Source organism: Caretta caretta, chromosome 1 (genome assembly GCF_965140235.1).
Source record: "Caretta caretta isolate rCarCar2 chromosome 1, rCarCar1.hap1, whole genome shotgun sequence".
Classification (NCBI taxonomy): domain Eukaryota; kingdom Metazoa; phylum Chordata; order Testudines; family Cheloniidae; genus Caretta; species Caretta caretta.
In genome coordinates, this window is record NC_134206.1 from 138750214 (window position 1) to 138776399 (window position 26186).

The 26186-nt window shown below is 43.2% G+C and overlaps 1 protein-coding gene across 2 annotated transcripts in view; it reads left to right on the forward strand.

Annotated features, from left to right (window-relative positions):
• TXLNG (taxilin gamma) overlaps positions 1-26186 on the forward strand; it is a 54275-nt gene that overhangs the window by 20585 nt on the left and 7504 nt on the right. For both annotated transcript variants that reach the window (XM_048861853.2, XM_075131548.1), the window contains exons 4-6: positions 20916-21086; positions 22073-22267; positions 22971-23090. In XM_048861853.2, coding sequence (XP_048717810.2) covers positions 20916-21086; positions 22073-22267; positions 22971-23090 — 486 coding nt within the window. The remainder of the gene's footprint in view (positions 1-20915; positions 21087-22072; positions 22268-22970; positions 23091-26186) is intronic.

Consider the following 26186-nt stretch of genomic DNA (forward strand, 5'->3'; position numbering starts at 1 on the left):
CTCACCCAGTCTCCGCTCAGAATTCCTCAGTCCTGCTTCCATCTGCAAGTCTGAGCTTTTCCCTTCAGATACCTCATGTCTTTGCTCCATAATCTGCTCGAACCCCTTCCTAAACTCAACCAAACTTTCCACCTGCATCTCCAAACCTCGGATCTTTTCCTCCATCAGCTCTAATCAGACAGCATTTCGTGCAGACAAAATTCTTACCAGGTACCCCCTCCATGATCATGTACATACCGCAGCTTCCACATCCAGTCATCTTCCTTGTGTCTTCCACTACATGGGTCACTCCCACTGCTGCCTCTGTATCTGTCATAGCCTTCCCACCTAAATCCTGTTAATCTGGAAAACACAAACCACACCAAAATATATACACCAGTGTCAAAATATACAAAGGAAATATCCTTAAATCAACAAGACTTTATTATTAATTTGCTAATCCATTTGTAACCAGCCTTATTCAAAAATCTTTGTCCAATCCTAGTCATAACATTCTATAACAACAACTTTATTCCTGCACCAGGATTATTGACAGCACAGCTCTGGAAATGACTTGTTAGCTGAGGTTGGAAAGTGAGCAGATAAAGTAAAAATGCTTTAGTTTTAAGTCATTATTTTTGCAGTTTTTGTAAAAGCAATCTAGAAAGATGACCTCCCTCTACACCCCATTTTTTAGGTCAGATCTGGATCTTAAAACCTTTAGTCTGTACATGTGATCCATTAGTGGTCCAGTCTATCTCCTTCACATCTTAATTCGTCCCATCTGGAGAGCCCAGTTTCTTAGACTAATAGTCACTCTAAGATGGTGGCTCAGCACACCTTGTTTCAAGAAGGGATTTTCTTACAGTTTCTAAACCAACATAGATGCCAGCCTCTGGGGATAGGGAGCTCACGCAGAGATTAATTAAATACAGGGAATTTGAATATTGCAGGAGAGGAAATGATAAAAATTGATTAGAACTTGTGCAGTTTGCTCTGACTTGGCTTTCTCCTATGAGTGAACAACTCCCTGTAATCATGACAGAAATCACCAGTTCAGTGGCTTCCGTCAATAAGGAGGGTGGGAAGGGGAGGTCATCCTTGCAAAGGGTAGTCCACGTTCTGATGCTTCCTGAATGAAGCAAAATCTCCAATCCAGCAGATTTCTACATATTCAAGGAAAGAAATACATCACAGCCAACTGGCGAAGCAGGGAACAGCTAGATCATGCAAAATTGTTTCTCCATCCAGAAATCTTTCAGTTTCTAATGAGGAAATTTGGAGTACCAGAGAGAGATCTATTTGCATCGTGAACAAGCCGTGAGGTGTCTCCTTTTCTCTAAAAGTGATATCCAAGAGCAATAGGCGAAGATCAGGAGGGAATAAACACAGATAGTATTAGTGGCTCTGTATTGGGTGAGTTAGGCCAAATGTTTCTGATCCCAGTGGGGAGTCCATCCCTGTTGTCCACCCTTTAAGACAGGATCTGTTTTCTCAGGGGCTGATTTTGTAACCCAGAGCCAAAGTATCTAATAACTGCCCGGCTTTTGAGCCGTCACACATGAAAGCAAGAGGCTACTTGGAAGACATGGTCTCCACTCGGCTGGTATCTAGAAAAGCTTCCACTATTTTTTTCAATTCTGGAACCTGGCAGAAGTTCAAGCCGTGATGCAAGAAACATAGTATGTCTCCGTCACCATCTATATCACAGACCTTCGAATTCTTCCAGTAGGATCTGATAAAGAGCTTCACAGCTTCAATGTTAAAATATCAAGTGGCTGCATTTTCTAGCATATTTTCTTCCACAGGCAGAAAGAGGATCTCTTTACAGTGGAATATGAAGCATTTCCTCAGAGAAAATTTTCTCTATCATCCTCTTAGGATTCATCGAGCACCGCTATGGGATCTCAGTTTGGTTAATCTGACTTAGAACCTCTCTGAATCCATCGGAAAGCTATCCTTGTATTTCCTGTCAATCAAGGTGGCCTTCCTGTCTACCATCACCTCCACCCAAGGGGTGTCAGAGCTTGGGCTCTGATATTGAGAACAGGACTACATATTCCACAATAAGGTTTTATTCCCCAAACAAATTGACCCTTATCCCAAAAATTAACACAGTTTTTAAGAGCCCTCGAAATCATGCTCCCCACTTGTCTAAAACCATCTCACCCAAGAGAGGAGCTCTGGTAAAGGTTAGATCTTCTTAGAGCCCTGAGTATCTGTCTCCATCACACATCGGTTCTAATGCTGTATTTATTTTCTGCCATTGGGAAAGGAAAGAAGTCAAATCTCCTATTTCAAGATTGTTGAGATGGTGCATCCATTAATCCTATAAGCAAGGTGGATAAAAATCATATTTAATTTTCTTTTTACTATAATATATTAATATCATGTAAGTTAAAAAGAAACATTCAAGAGGTATATATTTACTGTCAAATTTTAAAGAAAGTTACGCCATTGAAATGGTGTTGAGCATTAAACATCTGAAATCAGTTTGTTGTAGTGGTAGATCAACTTTGACAACGCTAGCTTCTTCTGCAGGTGCAAAGAGCATATTTTCTTTATTTCAGTTTCTTCATCAATTCAATGACTAGCTTATTCAAATTTGAGAATCCAATTGGTAATTGAGCAAAAAGAACTTGTTTTATTTTTTTTCCAATATACAAATAGAAACAAAATGTGAGACAATAAGGTCTTAGTTTTAAAATCTTTAAGGACAAAGTGACCAGAAACAATCAGTTCAAATCACTAACTACAGATAATTCTTCCTTTGTTTAATGTATCCATTTTAAATGCAAAACATGTTTTGATAACCTACTTTTTTCTTAGGTATCCAAACCTGTAAGGTAGTTTTATTTTACTAATAAAAATTAAAATGCTGTGCATTTTAAATGAATTCCAGTTTTCATACAAATGCAGCTTTACACAAATCAAGAGTAAAAAATGAATCCTTATCTAGTAAATAAGAAATGCATCATTCATTATTTCTAACTGTAAAAATTAAGAATCAGCATAAATCTGCTAAGATATATAATTGCTTAAATAAATGTGTATAGTAAGACTGTCGGTTAATTGCAGTTAACTCGTGATGTGATTAAAAAAATTAATCTTGGTTGATCGCAGTTTTAATCCCATTGTTAAACAATAGAATACCAATTGAAATTTATTAAATACTTTGGATGGTTTTTCTATATTTTTTAAAGTGTACACTGCTCACTTTATATTTTGTATTACAAATATATGCACTGTAAAAATGATAAAAGAAACAGTATTTTCAGTTCACCTCATACAAGTACTGTAGTGCAATCTCTTTATCATGAAAGTTGAACTTACAAATGTAGAATTATTTTTTTGTTGCATAACTGCACTCAAAAACAAAACACTGCAAAACTTTAAAGCCTAAAAATCCACTCAGTCCTATTTATCATTCAGCCAATCATTAAGACAAACAAGTTTGTTTACATTTACGGGAGATCATGGTGCCCTCTTGTTTACAATGTCACCAGAAAGTGAGAACAGGCATTCTCATGGAACTTTTGTAGCTGGCATTGCAAAGTGTTTACATGCCAGATATGCTAAACATTCAAATGCACCTTCATGCTTTGGCCACCATTCTAGAGGATATGCTTCTATACAGAAGATGCTCGTTAAAAAATAATGCATTAATTAAATTTGTGACTGAACTCCTTGGGGGAGAATTGTATGTCTCCGGCTCTATTTTACCTGCATTCTGCCAATATTTCATGTTATAATAGTCTCGGATGATGACTCAGCACATGTTCGTTTAAGAACACTTTCGCTGCATATTTGACAAAACTCAAAGAAGGTACCAATGTGAGATTTCTAAAGACAGCTACAGCACTCAATCCAAGCTTTAAGAATCTGAAGTGCCTTCCAAAATCTGAGAAGGATAAGGTGTGGAGTATGCTTTCAGAAGTCTTAAAAGAGCAACAGTCCAATGCGGAAACTACAGAACACGAACCACCAAAAAAGAAAATCGACCTTCTGCTGGTGGCATCTGACTCAAATGATGAAAATGAACATGTGTCGGTCCACACTGCTTTGTATTGTTGCCAAGCAGAAACCATCATCAGGATGGACGCATGTCCTCTGGAATGGTGGTTGAAGTGTGAAGGGACATATGAATCTTTAGCTCATCTGGCATGTAGATATCTTGCTACCCCAGCTACAACAGTGCCATGCAAATGCCTGTTCTCATTTTCTGGTGACATTGTAAACAAAAAGCGGGCAGCATTATCTCCCATAAATGTAAACAACTTGTTTGTCTGAGCGATTGGCTGAACAAGAAATAGGACTGAGTGGACTTGTAGGCTTTAATGTTTTGAATTGTTTTTGACTGAAGTTACTTTTTGTGCATAATTCTACGTTTATAAGTTCAACTTTCATGAGATTGCACTACAGTACTTGTATTAGGGGAATTGAAAAATACTATTTTTGTTTTTTTCGGTGTAAATATTTGCAATCCGAAATATAAAGTGAGCAGTGTACACTTTTTATTCTGTATCATAATTGACATCAATATATTTGAAAATGTAGAAAACATCCAAAAATATTTAAATAAATGGTATTCTGTTAACAGTGCAATTAACTATTAATGTTCTTAATTGCACGATTAATTGTGATTATTTTTTTAATCGCTTGACAGCTGTAGTATATAGATATAATGTATCCTCGTAGTTAGCAAATAGTAGTACAAGATTAGGTTTTAAGGATCTATTTAGCTACAGATCAACATGTTTACCAACCAATGAGAGTCTGCCTTTCTTTAGGAAACTAAAAAGTATAAATGCAAATCAAGATGAAAATTTATTTAAATCAATCCACCCAGCCCTATAGGTCAGTCCTTTTCCCGTAACCAGCATAAAGGGCAGTAGCAATCTCGTGGGCACAGCGATTTTTATACACCATATGAAAAGATCTCTAGAATAGCTATCTGGTCACATCTATTCACATCTTTTAAAACTTTACAAGCTGGATATTCAGGCATCAGCTGATGTTGCCTTCAATAGGAGCATGCGCCATACGGTGGTCTCTTTGGGCTTCTCTACACTACCACTTACTTTGGTATAATTTATGTAGCTCAAAGGTGTGAATATTCTCTACCCCTGAGCAACGTAAATAACACTGACCTGCGCCGGTGTAGACAGCACTGTGTCGGTCAGACAGCTGCTCCTGCTGACATAGCTGCCGCCTCTTATGGAGGTGGAGTAATTAAATCGGCAGAAAAGCTCTCTTGTCGGCTTACAGCTTCTTCACCAGATCCACCACAGGGATGCAGCTTCTGTAGCACTTCTAGTGTAGACTAGTCTTTAGTAGTAGAGAGTGAGTTTAAAACCCTGGGTATATAGTTCTCTTTGAACCTGACTTGAAGGCAGGAAACCATTTTAGGGTTGGACATTTGACTACAGTAATAGTCAAATGACAGACAAATATTGGTCAAATACTGTGAAATGTGAAAAAAGTCATGTATATTTTAAAGCACTAATTTTTTAGAACAGTGTAAGAAAGATAAGATGTAGAATTAACCTTATTTAAGTAACTGATTACCTGTACCACCTCTCTTAAGGTTCTTTTAGTTTTAGTTGCATAACTATATAAAAGGGGCGTGAAAGCTAAATTTAGTTTTATAAAGTTTTATTAACTATCCTTAACTGCAAATAATAATAGAGGGTATGAGAAGACAAAAATAGTATTTGGACTATAATTGGTTATAAAAAATTTTCTAGTTTTAGCCATTCAGGTTTTCAGAATTAAATTACATAACCTCAATAGAAAATAACATTTATACTCAATTACTATCTTGAGAAGATGACTCTTTTTAGATTTTTTTAATAAGGCCATGTCTGCAATACAAACTGTGGTCAACGCAAGCTATGTTGGCATACAGCCACATAAATCACTCAGGCGCATGCACACTTGGCTGCTTGCATTGTTGTAACACATACTCACCATGAGTGCTTTTGTTGTTGTTAAGTGCAGTGCAGTCAGAGTAAGTATACCTGTGTGTCACACCACCATATTGTGTGTTGTCTTTCGGGAAATTTTCATGTTTTGTGGGATACAAAGGCTAGCCCAGGTATCTCTGGGACCTAGTGATCAAGGTCCCAGCATGCAACTTTCTCCATCCAAAACCAATTTTTTTTGTGCCTTTTAGAAAATATCTTACCAGCCTGCTTGGCACTTTTTGGTGCCTGCTGTCTTTGACAGAAGCATGGAGTCCGCGGAGCTCTGCATTATCTCATGAATGAACATTGCAAATACAGGATGCACAATTTTCCTGCATTTGCAGACCCAGAGGAGTATCTCAGCAAAGGTTGAAGAAATCATCATGTCCCCAACAGATTGAGGGAAATTCAAGTTTGTTGGGTGGCATTCACAGAGCAGCTTCAGATGGAGCTCCAGTTCTGGGCACGAGAAATGAGCACTGATTGGCGAGATGGCATTTTAATGTAGGATTTGAACAACCAGCAGAAGCTGCAGAACTTTGGGATGAGAGAGGCTGCATTCCTGGATCTGTGTGCTGAGCTCACTGTAGCCCCCCAGTGCAGGGGCACCAGAACGAGAGCTGCATTGACAGTGGAGAAATGAGTGAGTTTGCACTCTAGCCTTGCAATGCCAGATTGCCATTAGGCAGTGTAAAATAATTTTGGAGTTAGAAAATTCACAGTGGGAGCCATTGTTATGCAAGTGTTTAGGGCCATTAATCATCTGCTATGTAGGACTGTGCCTCTCGGCAGCGTGCAGAAGGACATAATGGATGGATTTGCAGCAATGGGGTTCCCAAACTTCAATGGGACGATAAATGGCAAGCATATCCCTATTTTGCCTTGCTACGGAGTACATCAACAGAAAGGGCTACTTTTCTATGGTTATGCAAGTCTTGATGGATAACCAATATTGCTTCACCTATCAATGTGGTTTGGTCAGGGAAGCTGGATGACCCTCGCATCTTTAAGAACACAGGACTCTTCAGAAAGCTACAAGCAGGAACATTCTTTCCCAACTGGTGGATTACCATTGAGAATATTGGAATGCCAGAAGTGATTCTGGGAGACCCAGCTTACCCCTTGTTCCCCTAGCTCATGAAGCCATACGCTGGCCACCTTGACAGCACCAGGGAAGATTCAGTTACCACCTCAACAGGTGTACAATGACATTGAATGTGCTTTTTCTAGATTGAAGGAACACTGGTGGAGTTTACTCACTAGATTGGATCTCAGTGAGAAAAATATTGCTGTGGTTATAGCTGTCTGTCACATCCTGCATAATATATGTGAGGTAAAGGAGGAAAAGCTGCCGCCCGGGTGGAAGTGGAGCATGTCTCCTGGCCTTGAACAGCTAGATGCCAAAGCTATTATAAGAGCCCAGCGTGGAACTATGCATTTGAGGGAGGCTTTGAAAGAGCACTTCAACAGTTAGTCACAGTAGTACTCTGTGCTGGAGTGTTCACTGGGCCTGGAGCTTTGGGTGCTGCTAAGAATTGTCGTGTTTTATGTGCATTTATAAGTGTCCAGGTTTTTCCTGAATCTATTAATTTTATGTGGTGTTTGGTTTGTATCTTTCATATACTGTTTGCTTTGTCTGCTGCTAGGCACTCTGAAATATTTGTTGTGAACCAACAGAAAATTTAATTCTCCAAAAATTAGAACTGCATTGAGTGGGGGGAAAAACAGTGCAGAAAATCAATATGGGGGTGGCAATGATATACAAACTGTTAACCTAGATTAAAAGGGTGAACATTTAAAATTAGAAAGGGAGTAAACATTTGTCTATTTGAGTGCACAAATGTAGTTGATTGTTGCTAGACATACACCAACTGTGTGGTTCTCACAGGTCAGGTTATGTGAAGTTGAGGTTTTCCTTGCTGTCCCCTGGCATAGAGTGGTGTAGGGGTAAGGATTCGCCTGTGACGGGATATGGTATGTTGTGGGACGGGGAGGTGTAGGAAGTGGCCACCATAGAGTTTTCCAAGGACAGCAAAGGGTGGGGAGTCTTGAATTTTGGGACTTGTAGGTCAACCATGGTCTGCAGCATTTGGTTTGCTGCTGGAGAAGACCCATTATGTGCAGGTGCGTTTCCATCCCCTTGTCATGCTGGGACTCCTGGGCCTTTTTCCTGTCCTCTTTCTCCATGCTATCAGTCATGTCGGCCTTCCAAGCCCTTTGTTCACAGTCCAGTGCAGCAGTAGTTCGTGTAATTTTGCTGAACGTGTCCTCCCCAGCCCTCTTCTTTCTCCTCATGAGTGCGAGGCATTCTGCGGGCATGGATGGGGCACCCCTCAAATTTGCCATGCCAGAAGCTGCTGATTAATAACAGACATATGTACCATTGGATTAACAATCACCATGGAAAGGGATAGATAACTTTAAAATATCCCTTCCCTTATTCCCATAAACACTTTTAATAAGAAATGCTTATTGACACTTCAGCTTTGGACTCCCTCAGTACTGCAATGCTCTCCAGCCCCAGGAAGTATGGCAGAGCAAGGGGTGAGCGGTAGGAAGGATTTTCTGTTGCATGAAGCTATAAAACTTCAGGCCCTGTTCCATGAGTATAGGGCAGTGACACTGATTACTGGCACTGTTTTCCACAGGGAGCGGTGGTTTTAGTTGATATCTCACTCCTGAGGTTTGCAAAGGCACAGAGAACACAGCTGCTACTGGAGTCCTGAAGCTGCCTGTGCCTGTAGCCCATATGCTGCAGTGGTGCCAACTAAACTCATGACTGAGTGGTATGGGAAAGTGTCCTACAGCAGAAGAAGAAAAAGTGCTGCAATCCCCAGAAACCTTTGGGAGAGGATTGCAGAGTATCTCCATGAAAGTTTCATTGAGGTCTCTCGGGAAAATAAAAGGGACATCCCTACTAACATAAACAAAGTGCACTGCATGGCCCCGGCTGCATAATCGAACAGAAGAATGAAAAGCAGATTCCAACTCTGCCTCTGTACCTTTTTATCTCTTTTTGTGCAAGTAAACAGTGAAAAGTCTATACCTTTGTCTTAACTTAGGGGTGGTCTAGGGGCCATTTTTAGATGTAAACATTCTAAGGAAAAGTGTGTGCACACACTTAGCTGAGCTTCCTCCCTCTACATCAGGCTCATCTATGCTCACCAGACAGGACTGGCTCGACTGCAGCAGAATCTCAAACAGCTCCTGGCTTGTGGCATGGCTGGAGTCCCTTCCCATATAACAACCCCCACCACCTGCTCCTCCTCCTTCCTATTGGCTGCTCACATCAGGAGTGTCTGTCACAGGCTCCTCTGAGGTACCCACAGTGGTCTGCAGGGTGCTCGTGGGAGTCTCTGCCAAGTATGGCATGCAATTTGTTGTAAAAGCAGCAGGTCTGTGGGGCAGCACCAGATCTTATTACGCTCACTGACCTTGTGGTATTCCTGGCAAAATTCCCTCTCTATCACATGGCACTGTTGCTGATCCCTGCCGTACCCCTCTGCGTACATCTCCTGTGTAATCTTCTCATAGATGTTCATATTTCTACATCTAGTCCATAATTGTGCTTGCACAACCTCCTCTCCCCATGAGCCCAGGAGATCCAATAATTCCTCTCTGCTCCTGGTAGGAGTGCTAGTGTGTAGTTGGTTGGGCAGTTGCACACAACGAGGGTGGTCAGATAAGTGTGCTTGCCGAGGTGGGCAGTCAGTGAAAAGGCATTTCTGAAACACACAGGAGGCACTGGGAGGGAGGGAGAGGAGTTGATCAGCGGGGCCGATGGACCCAGACATAATTCCACACCCTCCTCCGAGCCTGCCGTGTCCCCGCTCCTCCCCCGCCCTCCCAGTGCCTCCAGCACGCTGCTGAACAGCTGTTCCCCAGTGTGCAGGAGGTACTGGAAGGGAACGGGGGGAGTTGATCAGTGGGACCAGCGGACTCCTTGTTTGAGAAACACTGATCTACGGTATCCAGTCCACATTACCAGTTTTTCCAATTAATGAAATTAGCCCTAGGATCACTAACTATCTAACATAAACTCCTACATTTATGACAGACTCTGCAGTTCGAAAAACTTGCACATTTGGTCTCATTTTATGTCTGCATACAGCTAGAACTTGAAAGGTAGTATGAAATACTGTGATAGACATATACAGTGCTCTGTCATGTTAGTTAATATAAAAAAAAAAAGGGAGTACTTGTGGCACCTTAGAGACCAACCAATTTATTTGAACATAGGCTTTCGTGAGCTACAGCTCACTTCGTCGGATGCATTCAGTGGAAAATACAGTGGGGAGATTTATATACATGGAGAACATGAAACAATGGGTGTTACCATACACACTGTAACAAGAGAGTGATCACTTAAGGTGAGCTGTCATGGTTTTTTTCCCACCGCTCTCCTGCTGGTAGTAGCTCACCTTAAGTGATCACTCTCGTTACAGTGTGTATGGTAACACCCATTGTTTCATGTTCTCTATGTATATAAATCTCTCCACTGTATTTTCCACTGAATGCATCCGACGAAGTGAGCTGTAGCTCACGAAAGCCTATGTTCAAATAAATTGGTTAGTCTCTAAGGTGCCACAAGTACTCCTTTTCTTTTTGTGGATACAGACTAACACGGCTGCTACTCTGAAACCAGTTAATAACAGTAACTTGTTCAGTTTTAAAACTACTTTACAGCAATCTTTGATTTAAACATGTTACAAAACAAGGATAGACACTATAGTTCTCCGACAGTCTTTAAAACATACACATAAGCATGTGCACTTTCTTTACTAATTACTCAGTTTCAGGAACTGATCAATTGACTGATTTGGATAATCACCTAGGAGAAAATCTGTATATTACTTATCACAAGATCTTTGCTCAGCTTACAGCTCAGTTATCATTCACAGCAGGAGTTGACACTGTTTAACTACTGTATATGGCACATATAATATCAGTGTTTGATATTAATATTTTAATTCATTTACTTATTCACAGACGGAAAAAGGGAAGTCTCAGTTTTGTGAAAGGATGCAGCAACTCTAATTTCTTAATTATGAAAAAAATCTAGCTGTTTGACCCTGGGTTTTTATTCTGTTAGCTGTCTGTTCTGTCTTTCTTAAAGGCTTTGATACCTGGGCAATTCTTAAATAGTAACGACTGCTAATTTTGGGACCTTAGTTAATACAGCAGTACTGAACAAGAGTAAGACGTTATAGTCTGCAGTAGGTTTAGTCTTAGATACTTATGCCTGTGTCCAAAAAACAATTAGTTATTTTAATTCAGAGAAATGTGAAATGGTGAATATCACACCAAAAAAAATTTATTACCTTTTTTAGCAATCTTAAGTTAATGTTTATATGTTCAATCTTGAATAAGGTTCATAATTGCAAAAGAAAAATGAAATAAAACAAACATGGCAACTATAAAGGAAAAAGTCAATTTTAAATGCAGTTATGCTAGGTTAGCAACAGGTTAGCTCTTCAAGAATCATGCTGTTCATTATCTTTTCATCATTAAGCATCAACTGTTTCATCTATATCTTTGTTATCAAATTCATCAGTAACTCGTTCTCCCTCTTAACTTAATATTCTTCAGATGAACTTTTCATCTGTCCTTTCTTTAATCATATTTTGATACATGATCACCAGCTTCCCAGCAGTGGAGGTCTTCAATCTATTTCTGTTTCTTGAATGATGATTCCCCAAACCAACCAGTTTTGTTCCTCACATGCAATAGAGTGCACAAGTGTTAAAAGAATATCTGCCACTGTAGCAAGAACATGAGGAGTACACAACCCTTTCCACCATGATGGAGCATGTTGTTTTTATGTCAGCTGCTGGGACTGCACTTTGCATTGTTTTACAACTGACTGGGCTTCTTTTTTTGCTTATATTTTGCTATCTCCATCATCATTGCTTGTTTGTTTGTATTTCCTTTAAAATTTACAACAGTCACTGTGACAAGCTGAATCAGATTCATGGTCAGATTTTGGCCCTGGAAGCATGTGCGAGAGTGATCACTTGATTTTTTTTTTTTTTTTTGGTGATATTATCTTCTCTTTCTTTTCTGCTTTTGTAAATAGACTGTATTCAGTATTCTTACAGGTTTCTTAACATTGAGAAACTCGTTCTTGACATCAGACAGTGTAGAACTATTATTTTTCATAGTCTGACTTAACTACAGTATGAAGCAGTTAAATGAATTTGTCTTTTCACATCCAAAAGACATCATGTCATAAATATAAAGGGAAGGGTAAACACCTTTAAATCCCTCCTGGCCAGAGAAAAAACCCTTTCACCTGTAAAGGGTTAAGAAGCTAAGACAACCTCACTGGCACCTGACCAAAACGAACATTGAGGAGACAAGATACTTTCAAAGCTGGACGGGGGAAAACAAAGGGTTCTCTCTGTCTGTGTTGTCTTTTGCCGGAACCAGAGCAGGAATGCAGGTCAGAACTCCTGTAAGGGTTAATAAGCAATCTAGTTAGATATGCGTTAGATTCTGTTTTGTTTAAATGGCTGATAAAATAAGTTGTGCTGAATGGAATGTATATTCCTGTTTTTGTGTCTTTTTGTAACTTAAGGTTTTGCCTAGAGGGATTCTCTGTTTTGAATCTGATTACCCTATAAGGTATTTACCATCATGATTTTACGGAGGTGATTCTTTTTCTTCAATTAAAATTCTTCTTTTAAGAACCTGATTGCTTTTTCATTGTTCTTAAGATCCAAGGGTTTGGGTCTGTGTTCACCTATGCAAATTGGTGAGGATTTTTTATCAAGCCTTCCCCAGGAAAGGGGGTGTAGGGCTTGTTGGGATTTTGGGGGGAAAGACGTTTCCAAGTGGGCTCTTTCCCTGTTATATTTGTTAGACGCTTGGTGGTAGCAGCAATAAGGTCCAGGGACAAAAGGTAAAATAGTTTGTACCTTGGAAGTTTTACCCTAAGCTGGTAAAAATAAGCTTAGGGGGTTTTTCATGCAGGTCCCCCCATCTGTACCCTAGAGTTCAGAGTGGGGAAGGAACCTTGACACATCATCATCAAAAATGTTAGTGCAGACTACTCAGAGAGCACACCCAGCCACCTCTTCTTCAAGAGCAGCTGTATGAAGTCTTTTTGCATATTTGAAGTTTGAGACATTTAATAGAAGATGCCCATCAAGTAAGACTAGGCTACTCAGTGTGAATGAAATTGAGTGCTATACTAACTGATGCTGAAAAATGTTTGCTGGTACTTGTTGCTTTTGAAAATTTTGACCGCGCTTTTCACTTGTAGCAGGTGGTGCAAAGTTGTCAGATCTTCAACATCGCAAGTGAAAAACTGCATAATATGGTGTGCCCGCAAGGGCTGGGGTGGGAGATACCAGCGAAAGGAGGACACTTAGGCCTAAGAATAGTAAACTGCGCGGGGAGCCCCTAGGACGCGCGGAGGGCCTACAGGGGACTCTGGCTGTTTGGGACAGTTGACCAGGCAGGACTCCACGGGGGGAAAGTCCTCTGCAGCGCTATATTCTCTGCGCTTATCTCGGGGATACATGGGGTCAACAGCTGGTTACATTCTTACATATATAATTTATGCTTATTACATAAACTAACTCGTTTACAGGCAAAAATATGGTGAGCTATGCTACAATATCTTTTGGCAGGGTCTGTCGGACAAAGTTCATTGAAACTGCCTGCGTCCTCCGCTTACATCCAGTCACATACTCAGTCCACCACTTAGCTCCTCGCCAATCTTCCGCAACCTTGCCCCTACATATGGGCAGCATATCCATAACACAGAAGTTGTGGATACTCATCAGCAAAACCCCAAGTAGTGTTCATGTTAGCCATGTTGTTGTTCACAACCAAAATAATCTTCTGTGGACCCAATTCACTAATTATATTTTCTTTTTCGAGTGCTTGTTCACGTCCATTCCACATTAGATGTGTGCACGCTGCGTGCACGAGCGTCGGAAACTTTTTCCTTTAGCGGCTCCCGGCAGGCCCCCCGAGTGGCGCCACTGCGCCCCACATATATACCCCTGCCGGCCCAACCCCCTCCAGTTCCTTCTTACAGTCTGTGGCGGCGTTGGAACAACCTTTCTCTCTCTCTCTCTCTCATAGAAGAGCAGTCCCTTAGCCTTTAGAGTAGCTGTTATTCGTTTGCTTACATATAGATTGTGAACACTTAAGTGAGTAGGTGCTTGGAGGCCTCCAGCACCAGCCGCGGGGCATGCCGCAGGCCCATGGCTTCAAGGCTTGCGCCGCGAGCCGCAAACCTATGCCAGTTAGTGACCCCCACGACTCGTGTCTACGTTGCCTGGGGGACAGACATCAAGCTGAAAGGTGTAGGATTTGCAAGGCGTTCCAGCCAAGGACAAGGAAAGACTTTCGCCTAAAGCAACTGTTGATGGAGGCCGCATTGCAGCCACTGGGCCCGGAGCACCCAACGCCGGCTCAGGCTTCATCGGTGCGTAATGCCCCAGAGCCATCGGGAGACCCGGCACCGGCAAAGCACTGTAAACTGTCAGCCCCGGAGCGCCAGGCTAGGCCCCAGCACCAATCGTCCTCCCTGGTTCGGTCCCCGGCGCAGCCTAAAGGAAGGCTTGGTCATTCCCCACACAGGAGGCTGGCGCCTCCCAAGGCACAGACAAGAGCTGGAAGGCCACGATACCGGTGCTGACACAGGCAGTCCCAGCGGCACAAGCTTCACCGAGCCCAGACTTAAGTGAACTCAGTGCGGACGATGGGCTCAAGGGCATAACGGATCAGCCTTCTATGCCTGACACCTTTGATGTCGCAAAGGACCCCATCGAGCTGTCGGTAGTGAGCCCCCTCCCATATGGGGAGAACCCTCGAGCACCCATGCCTCGGGCACCGTTGAGGGGTAAGCCAGCAATGTTGTGCCGCTCGAAGACACCATCCCAGCTCCACTCCCGGAGTTGGTCCGGGTCAAGCTCCAACTCCGCAGACTCGCACTTGCCAGTGGCCCAGAAGGAGGTTGCAGCACCAGCAGCAGGTCAACACAAAGAAGCACCAGAAAGGGCACACCACTCTCCGGCACCGCCCAGAGACTGGCACTGGGAGTCGAGACGGCCCTCACCAGAGGTCTCCCGCAGGCGGTCCCAGTCCAGGGAACACCAGCACCGGTCCAGGTCCCGGTCCCAGGGGTACCAGTACCGTTCCCAGTCCTGCTCAGCCAGGAGCCACTCATTCTCCCGCCGGCGCAGATTGTTGGCACCGCCATGGCCAGCGCGATCAGCGTTGCTGCAGTCTGGTGCCGGCTCCGGCCACTATAGCTACCCACACCGGGGCCTGGACAGCAGGGACCCTCAGGGGAACTGGCAACCTCAATGGGGGCCACCAGGCCATTGGCCCTTCTGGACCCCCTGGGCCTATCAGGAGCACCAAGGGGCCCTGTCCAGGACAAGTTACTCGGTGTAGCAGACCCACTCCCCGCACCGACGCCAGATGGTGCCAGAGGCAACAGTATCCAGTCCTCCAGCATAGACTGGAGAGTCCGGCACCGAGCCCGGTGCTGTCCCATGGACTCCCACCCCGGCCTGAGCGGGGGGCCCTTACCACGGGAGATGGGGAGCAGGAGGACCAACCAGAGAGGGTCAAGCAGCAGCTAACCTCCTCGTCTTCCCTCGATGAGCCGGTGGCGGGTACAGAGGTATCCGGCCCTCCACCAATAGACCATAGAGCCCACCAGGAACTGCTGCGCAGAGTTGCCCAAAATTCGGGGTTGCAGGCCAAGGAGACGGTTGAGCAGGAGGACCCCATGGTGGACATTTTGAGCCCTGAAGGGCCATCCAGAATAGCGCTCCCGCTCATTAAGACTGTTCAGTCTAACTATAAGACTATATGGCAGATCCCGGCCTCCAGCGCTCCAATGGCTAAAGGAGTGGAGTGTAAATACTTTGCCCCATCTTAGGGCTATGAGTTCCTATTCTGCTACCTGAGTCCTTGCTCCCTAGTGCTTTCGGCAGTGAACGAAAGGGAACGCCATGGACAGCAGGCCCTGGCCCCTAAGGCCAAGGAGGCGAAACGCCTGGACCTTTTTGGTAGAAAGGTGTACTCATCTGGGGGCCTTCAGTTGAGGATTGCTAACCATCCTGAACAGGCACAATTTCAACTCCTGGGCGGCGGTGGGGAAGTTTAAGGACAACCTCCCGCAAGGTTCCCAACAGGAGTTCACGGCCCTGGTGGATGAGGGCAAGGTAGTAGCCAAGACCTCTCTCCAGGCCTCCATGGATTCAGCAGACGCGGCAGCTAGAACAATCATGTCAGGGGTGATCATGAGGCTCTCGGCGTGGCTCCAGAAAAGTCAGGCCTGCCCCCCCGAGGTCCAGAATACGCTCCAGGACCTCCCCTTCGAAGGGTCTGGGCTCTTCTCGGACCAGACAGACGCAAGGCTGCATAGCCTCAAGGACTAGCGGGCTACACTCAAGTCGCTGGGTATGCACATCCTGGAGACCCAGAGGAAGCCCTTTAAGTCGCAGCCTCCCCCGCAACGCCAGTGCCAGCCTCGCCATAGGCATGAGCCTTACCGTAGGCGAGGCAGGGATAACAGGCGATGGCGCAACAATAACAATAATGCACCGGGCCAAGGCCAGCACAAACCCTAGCCGGGCACTAAGCCAGGCTTTTGAAGGTTCGCTTGAGGACAGCGTACCAGACCAGCCACCAGATCTGTCCCTTTGTTTTCTGAAGAGCCTGTCCCGTTTCTCCCATGCATGGTCCACCATTACGTCAGACCATTGGGTCTTACGCACAGTGCGGAACAGGTGTTTGCTGCAGTTCGCCTCCCTTCCAACCCCCTTCCCTGGCCCTCTTCAGGGACCCATCTCACAAGTATCTCCTAGAGGAGGAAGACCGCTCGCTGCTACAGGCGGGGGCAGTAGAGGCGGTGCCTCACGGCCTAAGGGGAAAAGGGTTCTACTCCTGGTACTTTCTCATCCCCAAGGCCAAAGGGGGCCTTCGCCGAATCCTAGACTGCGCGGGCTCAACAAGTTTCTGGTCAAGGCCCGATTCTGCATGGTTTCTCTGGGCACCATCATCCCTTCCCTGGATCCAGGGGACTGGTACGCCGCCCTCAATATGAAGAATGAGTACTTTCATATCACCATTTTCCCAGCACATTGGCGGTTCCTACGCTTGACCGTGAGCCGAGAACATTATCAGTTTGCGGTTCTCCCGTACCTCAACGACTGGCTCCTGGCGGGCCGATCCAAGGCGGAGGTGTGAGGCTATGTGGAGGTGGTCCTGAGATTGTTCCACGAGCTGGGGCTCCCGGTCAACGTCCCCAAGTCCACACTCGTACCCAAGCAGAGAGTGAAATTCATAGGGGCAGTCCTGGATGCGGGGCAGGCCAGGGCAAGCCTTCCGGTATCCCAATTCCGGGCTATCCAACAAGCAGTGGCCTCCCTGCGCCAGTTTCCAACAATGGCCATGTGCTGCCTGTGGCTGCTGGGCCATATAGCAGCATGCATGCACCTGGTCAGGTATGCCAGACTGAGACTCAGGACTTGGCAGGCGTGGCTCGCTCGGGTGTACCGCCCAGGCAGGGACCCCCTGGACTTGGTAGTGACAGCCCCAAGGGATGTGCTGGACTCCCTGCTGTTGTGGCAGTCCCAGCCTGTGGTTAGCAAAGACATCCCCTTTGCCGCCCCACTTCCGCACCTGATGCTGGTGACGGACACGTCAGACCACAGATGGGGGGCTCACCTAGGGGACCTCATGACGCAGGGTTTGTGGTCCGGAGCAAAGCGGTCGCTCCATATCTAAGTGAAGCAGCTCAGGGCGCTTCGTCTCGCCTGCCAGACCTTTCATGCCACTCTGAGTGGTCACAGCATGACAGTTCTGACAGACAACACTAGTGCCATGTTTTATAGAAACAAGCAGGGCGGGACTCGTTCCTCACGACTCTCCTCCTCTGGGACCTTTGCATAGCCCATGTGTTTCACCTCAAAGCGTCCTATCTCCCGAGAGTGCGGAACGAGCTGGCAGACTCCCTCAGCAGGTGTTCCCATACTCCCGCCCCCCAGTTCCTCCATGGAACCTTAACCTGGTCCTTTCTAAACTCATGGGACCCCCTTTCGAGCCCCTCGCTACCTGTTCTCTCCTCCTCCCTTTCCAGGAAGCTGGCATTTCTGGTTGCCGTTACTCAGCCAGAAGGGTTTCCGAACTGAGGGCCCTCACCTCTAAGCCATCGTACACAGTATTTCACAAGGACAAGGTGCAGCTCTGGTCGCACCCCAAGTTCCTCCCTAAAGTGATGTCCCAATTCCATCTGGGCCAGGACATTTGTCTGCCAGTGTTCTTCCTGAAACCTCATACGGTCCCGAGTCACCGCAGCTTGCACACCTTGGATGTGCGTAGAGCGCTGGCGTTCTATTTGGAGCGCACCAAACCCTTTTGCAAGTCCACACATCAAATCTTGATAATGATTTGATGAACATCTGAAGACTTTCCAGGAGTAGGAGTTTTTGATGCCGAAGCAGATAAAGTAACAAAATTCTTATTTGAAGATGAAGAAATTGAATTAGCATCATTTTCATTGCCACTTATATCCCTGTATTCATCAAAAAACACTAGGCTTCATGATACTACTGTCAAAGACAAAGTAGAAAAAGAGTACACAGAAGAAAACAAATTTTGATGTCGACCAGTTTACTATTCTTTGCTGTTTGCCTGTAATAATCTTTTGACAGTAGCTGGACACATCACAAGAATTCCTCAAGTGAGCGTTCTCCTTTCTATCTACCTTTGTCTCATACTCAAGAGAACATAACTTGCACTTAGCTTTAACAGTGTTTCCATGTTCATGTCTAGTGTTTAAAAAAAAAAAAACATACAAATTATTTTGGCTTTCCTCAACTCTGCATAATTTATTATGTTACTGTTAATGTCTCACTACTTCTGGATTTCAGTCTCAGTTATGAAGTATCTCTTGAATTTTAATCAACCAGTAGCTATTCAGTCTTTCTAAGCGCTGCTGATTGGAAGATTCCATCCTGTCAAAATGTTTTTGGGCATATTGTCCCCTCCTTCCCAGAACCTTTAAAGACTCCCAGATCACAGGAAGGGAGAGGGGGGCAGGCCGCTCCTTCTTCCTACAGCAAACACACAGACTCATAAGCAGCAGGAACGGGAGGGGCTGTACAAAGATGTGATGTCACAAACCCCCATTAACATAGAACTTTCCATATTTCTCAGGAAGGTTTTGTTGGGGATAAGTGTGTGGGGGAATTGATGGAGGGGGTGTTTGAGGGAGAGAAGTGGGGATTTATTTACATAGGCCTATAACAGGTTGTTTGTGTTGAGGATAGTGGGGTTAATAGGGAGCAGGTTTGATGGCTGTGCATCTTTTGTCTTTGTGTTCGGGGAGAAAGTTTAATGACTGAACCCTCCTTTCCCGTCTCCACCCCCTTCTGAATTTATTTCTGTAGGTTTGTCTTGGCAGTTTAGATTGACCAGGACCAGGGACCATGTCTTTTAACTTGTTTGATGCACTTTGTAGACCACCATGAACAATGATGGCCTGGAATACAAATAGATACATGTATAATGTATGTTCTGGAAGATTACAGCCATTAAGATGATCAACTTTAAGTTAGGTTTCAGAGGAACAGCCGTGTTAGTCTGTATTCGCAAAAAGAAAAGGAGTACTTGTGGCACCTTAGAGACTAACCAATTTATTTGAGCATGAGCTTTCGTGAGCTACAGCTCACTTCATCAGATGTTCATCAGTTCACCTTTTCCCCAGCAGATGGCATTAGCATGTAGTAAAGTGAGTAATCAAGACATTTCGGTAAGTTTGCTAACAGATGTCACCGTGTTGCAATAAAAAAGCTAGGCCACCACCTACATCTGCGCATTGTTGCTGGAATATCAGATGATATTTGACCATGGTTAAATAGTAGGCTGTCAGTTGACCAGTCAGTAGATCAACTTGTTAAACCTAACATTCCTATTGCAATCCCATTGGTTAATGCAGTGGTTCTTAACCTTTACTGCAGCCTGCACCCCTTTGGTTCTCAAAATATGTTCACGCACCCCTTATAAAAATCTTTGAAGTAGGTCAGTTCTTTAAACCTACATATATCATAACTACAGAATGAAAGAGAATTATGTATTTTAATTTCACAGTAAAATTAAGAATACATGAAAAATTACACTTTCTTAAATTTACCGTCTCAGTGACTCTTCTGTTGTTGCTGGTCAGTGATGTTCGAGAAACAAGGCACTTTCGCACCCCCAGAAAGGGCATCTCGCACCCCCAGGGAGTGCGTGCACCCCAGGTTAAGAACCACTGGGTTAATGCGTCTGAGGACCTTGTAGATGAAAGAATAGGAAAACTTATTCTGAATTACCAAAAACTTCCTTTTTCTGAGTTAAAAGGTACACTGATTCAATTCTCCCATCTTTGGAGAATTTCTTTGGTGTGTAGGATTAAAAATCCTTGTTGGTTTATTCATCTTGGTTCTTGAGAGATGCTCTACAGAAGAAATTCACAACTTATTACTATAGCATATAGAAATTTACTAACAAGTTTCAGTCCACGGGGTGTTACCCTTAGCTGTGAAAGCTGTTTAAATTGGTAGGTTTTTCAGAGTGCCTCACATATCTGTGATTGATAGGTCTGGTTCTGCTTGCGTAGCTGCATGCAGGCTGAGAGGCTGTTGGTTAACAGTTCTACAGACCTTGTAACTTGGAGGAAATTTTTGGTAAATCAGAACAGGTTTTCTTAGCTTTATATTCCAAGACTGTCCATTCACACATTTGGGATTAACTTTTCCCCGGGACCAAAAAAAAAAAAAAAAAAAACCAAACAGTTGTTGTAGTCTACACTGGTCTTAGTGAAATGTATAGACCTTCACCATTCGCTTCTGAAGCTACTTAAAGTTCATTCAATCTTAGTTTAAGTTGTTCTGACTAGGTTGAAAAAGATGGCACACTCATCTCCATTTTCTTAATTATGCTCTCTAACTTTAGTTGGAGGAGAGCCGGAATGTTCAAAAGCAGATGAAGATACTGCAGAAGAAACAAGCACAGGTTGTGAAAGAGAAAGTCCATTTGCAGAGTGAGCATAGCAAGGCCATTCTAGCACGCAGCAAACTGGAATCTCTGTGCCGGGAGCTTCAGCGTCATAACAAGACTTTAAAGGTTAGTTTATTTGTGTAAATTGTTTTAAAGTAAACCCTATTTCTGATTGCTATTTAAAATTCATACTTGCTGCTAGCTAGCTGGTATTTGCACTGTTTCATGTCCAATACCCAGATCAATAGAGAATAACAACCCTTTTGAGTATTGGGATTGTGGGAATTGGTGTGTTTACTTTAGTCAGTTTCCTTCTCAAACTGGTCCATGAATCATACTTAGTTTAGACTGCTGTAGTGTCTAGTCTTGCCATACTAGTTACTGAGAGCTGTGGTGTTGGCTGCTAGTAAAATAACATGAATGAAATCAAAACAGCTTAAAATGACAAGATATAAACAAAGCTTGAATTGGAAGGAGTAAGGGAAAGGGGGGTTGAGATTCCATTCATTTCCCTGTGTTATTGTAGGGAATTGCTTCACCAAATAACTGTTTTATTAACTTTAGGGTAGCTTTTAAATTGAAGTACAAAAACCTTGGTGAGGAGGTGAACACAAACCATTCAGTTTTCTATTTCAAATGTATCAATGCAGGATTTTTTTGCCTCCTGGATAATCGTTGCTGGCCTTACCAAACCATACTAACATCAGTTGAACTCTTTCTTAAGCCATAAAGACGAATGCTCTTCAAGCATACAATTATAAACCATATCCATTTTAGATCAATTGAAAAGTAAAAACAAAACAACAACATGGTAATAGACTGCTGAATGTATATTAAAATACCTACATTAAAACACCCAGCTAACGCCAGAGTGGTTGCAAGACCAGGAACCAGCTTCCCTAAAGAAGCATCCTGGTAGCACACTGAATTGGTAAGGATTTAATTGTCAGTTTGGGCAAAACTTTGGTTTTGGTTTTTGAACACACCAATGTTGTGGAAGTATTCAGACCTGAAGTATTTATTTTGACCCATCTCTATCTTAAAGATTATTATACGGGCATATTACGTCACTTTTGACTTGCACACCATTAACAAATCCTTTTGGATAAAAGGAAGAAAACATGCAGCAAGCACGTGAAGAAGAGGAGAGACGTAAAGAAGCCACTGCACATTTCCAGATTACACTGAATGAAATTCAGGCCCAGCTGGAACAGCATGATATACACAATGCCAAGCTCCGCCAAGAAAATATTGAATTGGGGGAGAAGCTGAAGAAACTAATTGAACAGTATGCTTTACGGGAAGAGGTAATTTAAATTTATGCTTCCATAAGCACTCAAATTAGTTTCCGTACTACTTTAAGTGGTGGCTTTCTAAAGAGAAGTGATAATGATTAAAATCAGTTCACTTTCATAGAGTACTACAGCTTTCTTTGGTTCCCAACCAGCAGCTAAGGCACACAGTTGTGTAGAATAAGTGTTCTCTGATATTTTTTTTTCATAGTGTGGATTGCTTTCTAATACTGAGGTTGTCATGAACCACTTCTCTCCCCTCTCATTCATGATCACATCCTGTGGCAACCAGAGCAATTGTTTATGTGGAAAAGTAATACTAGGAAGTTAATGTAATTTAGTGCTGTTTAACAGCTGGAAATGAGATGTGACCAGTCAGCTGTTTTTAGGCCACGGTTTGCAAACCTTTGCATTTACTTTCTGGTTTTTAAGATGCACTTGAGTCATGTTTTCACGCTTCTCTCATCAACTGTGAGAGGCAGAAACTTTTTTAAATAAAAGTTCAAATTCTCCTGTAATCACTTGACTCTGGAGGCTGGAGCTTAAAGAAAAATACCACATATATTGTGATCCAATGGTCCGGCAACCCTGACCATTGGATCACCAGGACTGAATACTAAAACTGTTCAAAACTTTTTTTTTCATTAAGAAAAATCTTTTATGTTGGCTTAACTGTGTACTGCTCATATTACACTGTCAGGTTTTACTTTTTCCTTAGCATATTGACAAAGTGTTCAAGCATAAAGAATTACAACAACAACTGGTGGATGCCAAACTTCAGCAAACCACACAACTTATAAAAGAAGCTGAGGAAAAACATCAGAGAGAGAGGGAGTTCGTAAGTTGCTTCTAAGCTTACTTTTAAAAAACAAAAAACACAGCAACTGAAGGGGCAGCATATTTAGGGCTAAAATACCTTTTCTACAAGATACTAAGATCCAAATGGTTTAAATTAAAAGGAACCTGAATTGTACCTGCAATATACATCTATATAGGTGCAAACAAATAATGTGCATGCAGCTGCAGGTTTTTTTGGCAAGAACCATTATCTGTTCGAGGGGGGTGTGTGTGTTTGTGTATATAAATGCATTCTCCGAACACAATTTAGGTACTTCTGTTAGGCTTGGAGATTATTCCACATAGTGCAGCTTTTGCGGCATGCTTCCTTGTTCTTCTGATGCCTGAATTTGGTCAGCTATGCTCTAAGAAGTGTGAGGTGGAAAGAGGGTGAAAGCAGAAATAATGTAAGCACCTTTAAGAGCACTTGCTGTTACCAGGAAGTGTGTGCCCAGTGTTTTCTGAGCATTTGAGAGAGTGTAAAACTAGGAATTTTAGCAGCTTGGCTGGAAACTACATAAGACTGAAGTCTTCAGTTGAACTCTTCAATTGAAAACGTGCCCTCCTGGTGATGAAATGGCTTTAGACATTTTAGGGCTGATCCAAAGCCTTTTTAAAGTCCATTAGAGTCTTTGGATCAGGCCCTAAATATTCACCCCCCTCCACCCAAAGTAGTGATTTTGTTTCCAGAATTTGAACAAAATCTTAGAAGGTGTTGGAGAGAGGCCTATGTCTTCTATTTGTTTTTATTACGTATTTATAGATAGGGTATAGAAAAAAAAACTTGAAGTTTCAAAATTGGCATGAATATAGTCCTCACTGAGAATGAGTACTTGTGTGATTTGGGATGGAGGGGTCAAAAATCAAGTAACTTCTGGCCATGTTGACTAATCTTTGAAGACTGTGATTTAAAGATAGAGGATACCAAGCTGTTTTTGTGAAGAATTCTTGCTTAGATTTACAGGTGTGTAAGTATTTGAATCTTCTGTTATCTAAAAGCTAAGGCATACTGATAATCTCCTGATTTTAAATTAGACAAAGTAGATTTTTAAAAAGTTTAAATTTTAGCCAAGTCTGACACAAACTCTCCCACTTTGACATCACTACGCTTTCTCTCCTCAGCCTTGCTGCTTTACGTACAGGAGTTGTTAATGTTACTGGCATAGGTTTGTTTCATATAAGACAAGTCATCGAAGTAGTCCAGTTCAGTCTTTGCAAATAACTTCTTTAACATAGGTGACAGGAGAACATCACAAGTGTGAAGCTAATTGTACTACATAATTTTTTTTCTATGCTTGGGCATTCATGTATTTTTGTAGTAGAATAGCTTTTTATTGTACTTCTGCATATCATTTAATACTTAAGGCATTTTACCAGAATGCAGACATAAACTGAATTTTCCCAACTGTTAAGATTTTTTTCCATATAATAAAATCAATTCCAGTATACCATAAACGGTTTTAAAATATCAGCTAAGTACTATTAGTTTGTGACAGAAAGGAGAACACCGTGAGTTGTTTAGGTTTCTTAAGTAATCTGGCACAATTTTTACCTGTTTTGTTCTTTAACAAATTAACTTTTTAACCATTTAATGCAAGAGTAGGCAAGAACATGTTCAACTGTATGAAGTTTCACTGTAAATCAAACTTTCTCATTTATATTACATTGTATCAAGCCATGGTTCTTCAAATGATTACATAGATCTATTACACTAGGGTGCATGCATGCCTTGTGAATGGATGCTGGAGAGTTTTCCCTACCAGTACCTACCCATAGGGGCAGCCATGCCAGTTCTATGGTGTCCCTCGTGTTCTGAGCTGAGGGTATAAAGGGCAGAGCTGCCCTGCCCGTTCTTTTGTTCCTACTTACTGTCCATGGTTGAAGCATGCTGACAGCTCATTCCTCCTGGGAACGTCCCTTTATAGCTAATAGTTTCCCAACTGTAGTTAACAGTAATACTCATTTTGGTCCTTTGAAACCCCTCTTCTTTTTTCTCTTCCTTATTGTCAGTATTCAGCTCCAGGCTCTGCTTGGTACCAGTGGAGACTGTGCCAAGGTCCCCTGGCTTCAAGCCTTGCTCTGGGTGTCACACACCAATTCCTGTGAGTGATCCTCACTCTCGCTGTTTGAAGTGTTTAGGTGACAGGTAAATAGTCTTCCAAGGCTTCAAGACCAGAACAATGAAGCAAAGAGAAGATTCTCTCTTATACATCCTCATGGGGGCTGCTCTTTGCCCAGCATCAGAATCTGACCGAGGGAGTTCCTTGACCACTCTTCCACATGTGCTCCCCCAGCCATACCTGTGGACCGAGACGAGAGAAAATCTCGCTCACCTGGCTGTCCTCAAACGAATGCTCAGAGCATCCTAAGAGGACTGTTTTGTCTTTGTCAAATCCTCCATATAGAACGCCTTAGTTTCAAAATTTAAGCCACTCTGGTACCGTAGGTAGAGCGTGCCCTTCAGCCCACCCCTCCCCAGTACTGCAGTTTAGTGGCTCTTATAAAGTAGAGCTGTAGAACCATGTCCAGGACTGTCAATATTGGCTACTTTATTGACGCATGTAGTGGAACCATTGCCCCTGCTTGCAGCAGGGCAAAGACCTCTTTCAATACAGACCACTTCAGAGGCATATGAAGTTTGCAAAAGATCTGTTGACCCTCTCGGTATCACCCTCGCTGATCATCCAGTTTGACAGTGTCCTTCCAGAGCCAACAAACATGGTGCACGCTTTGGGGTATGTTGTGATGCCTGTGATTTCAGGTCCTGTATTGTTTTTCTCAATGTCTGTTCCAAGACCACTGGTAATGGCTCCACGTCATAAAATGGTACCAATTGCTAGGAAGCCCTTTCAGGTCTGTTTCCCAGCTGCTTGTTTTCTATCAAGAACAAATGAGAGGGCATCCCATAACAGTGCAGTGGCTTTCTAAGTGGATCACCAGCTGCGTTGCCCAGGACGCCCCCAGAGAAGCTGTCTGTGCATTCAACCAGAGCAAACTAAGCACACTGCATTTCTGGGAAATTGTCGCTTCGCAGATGTCTACAATAGGGACAAAGTTGTCTTTAGTCCACTCATTTGCTAAACATTACACAGTTACT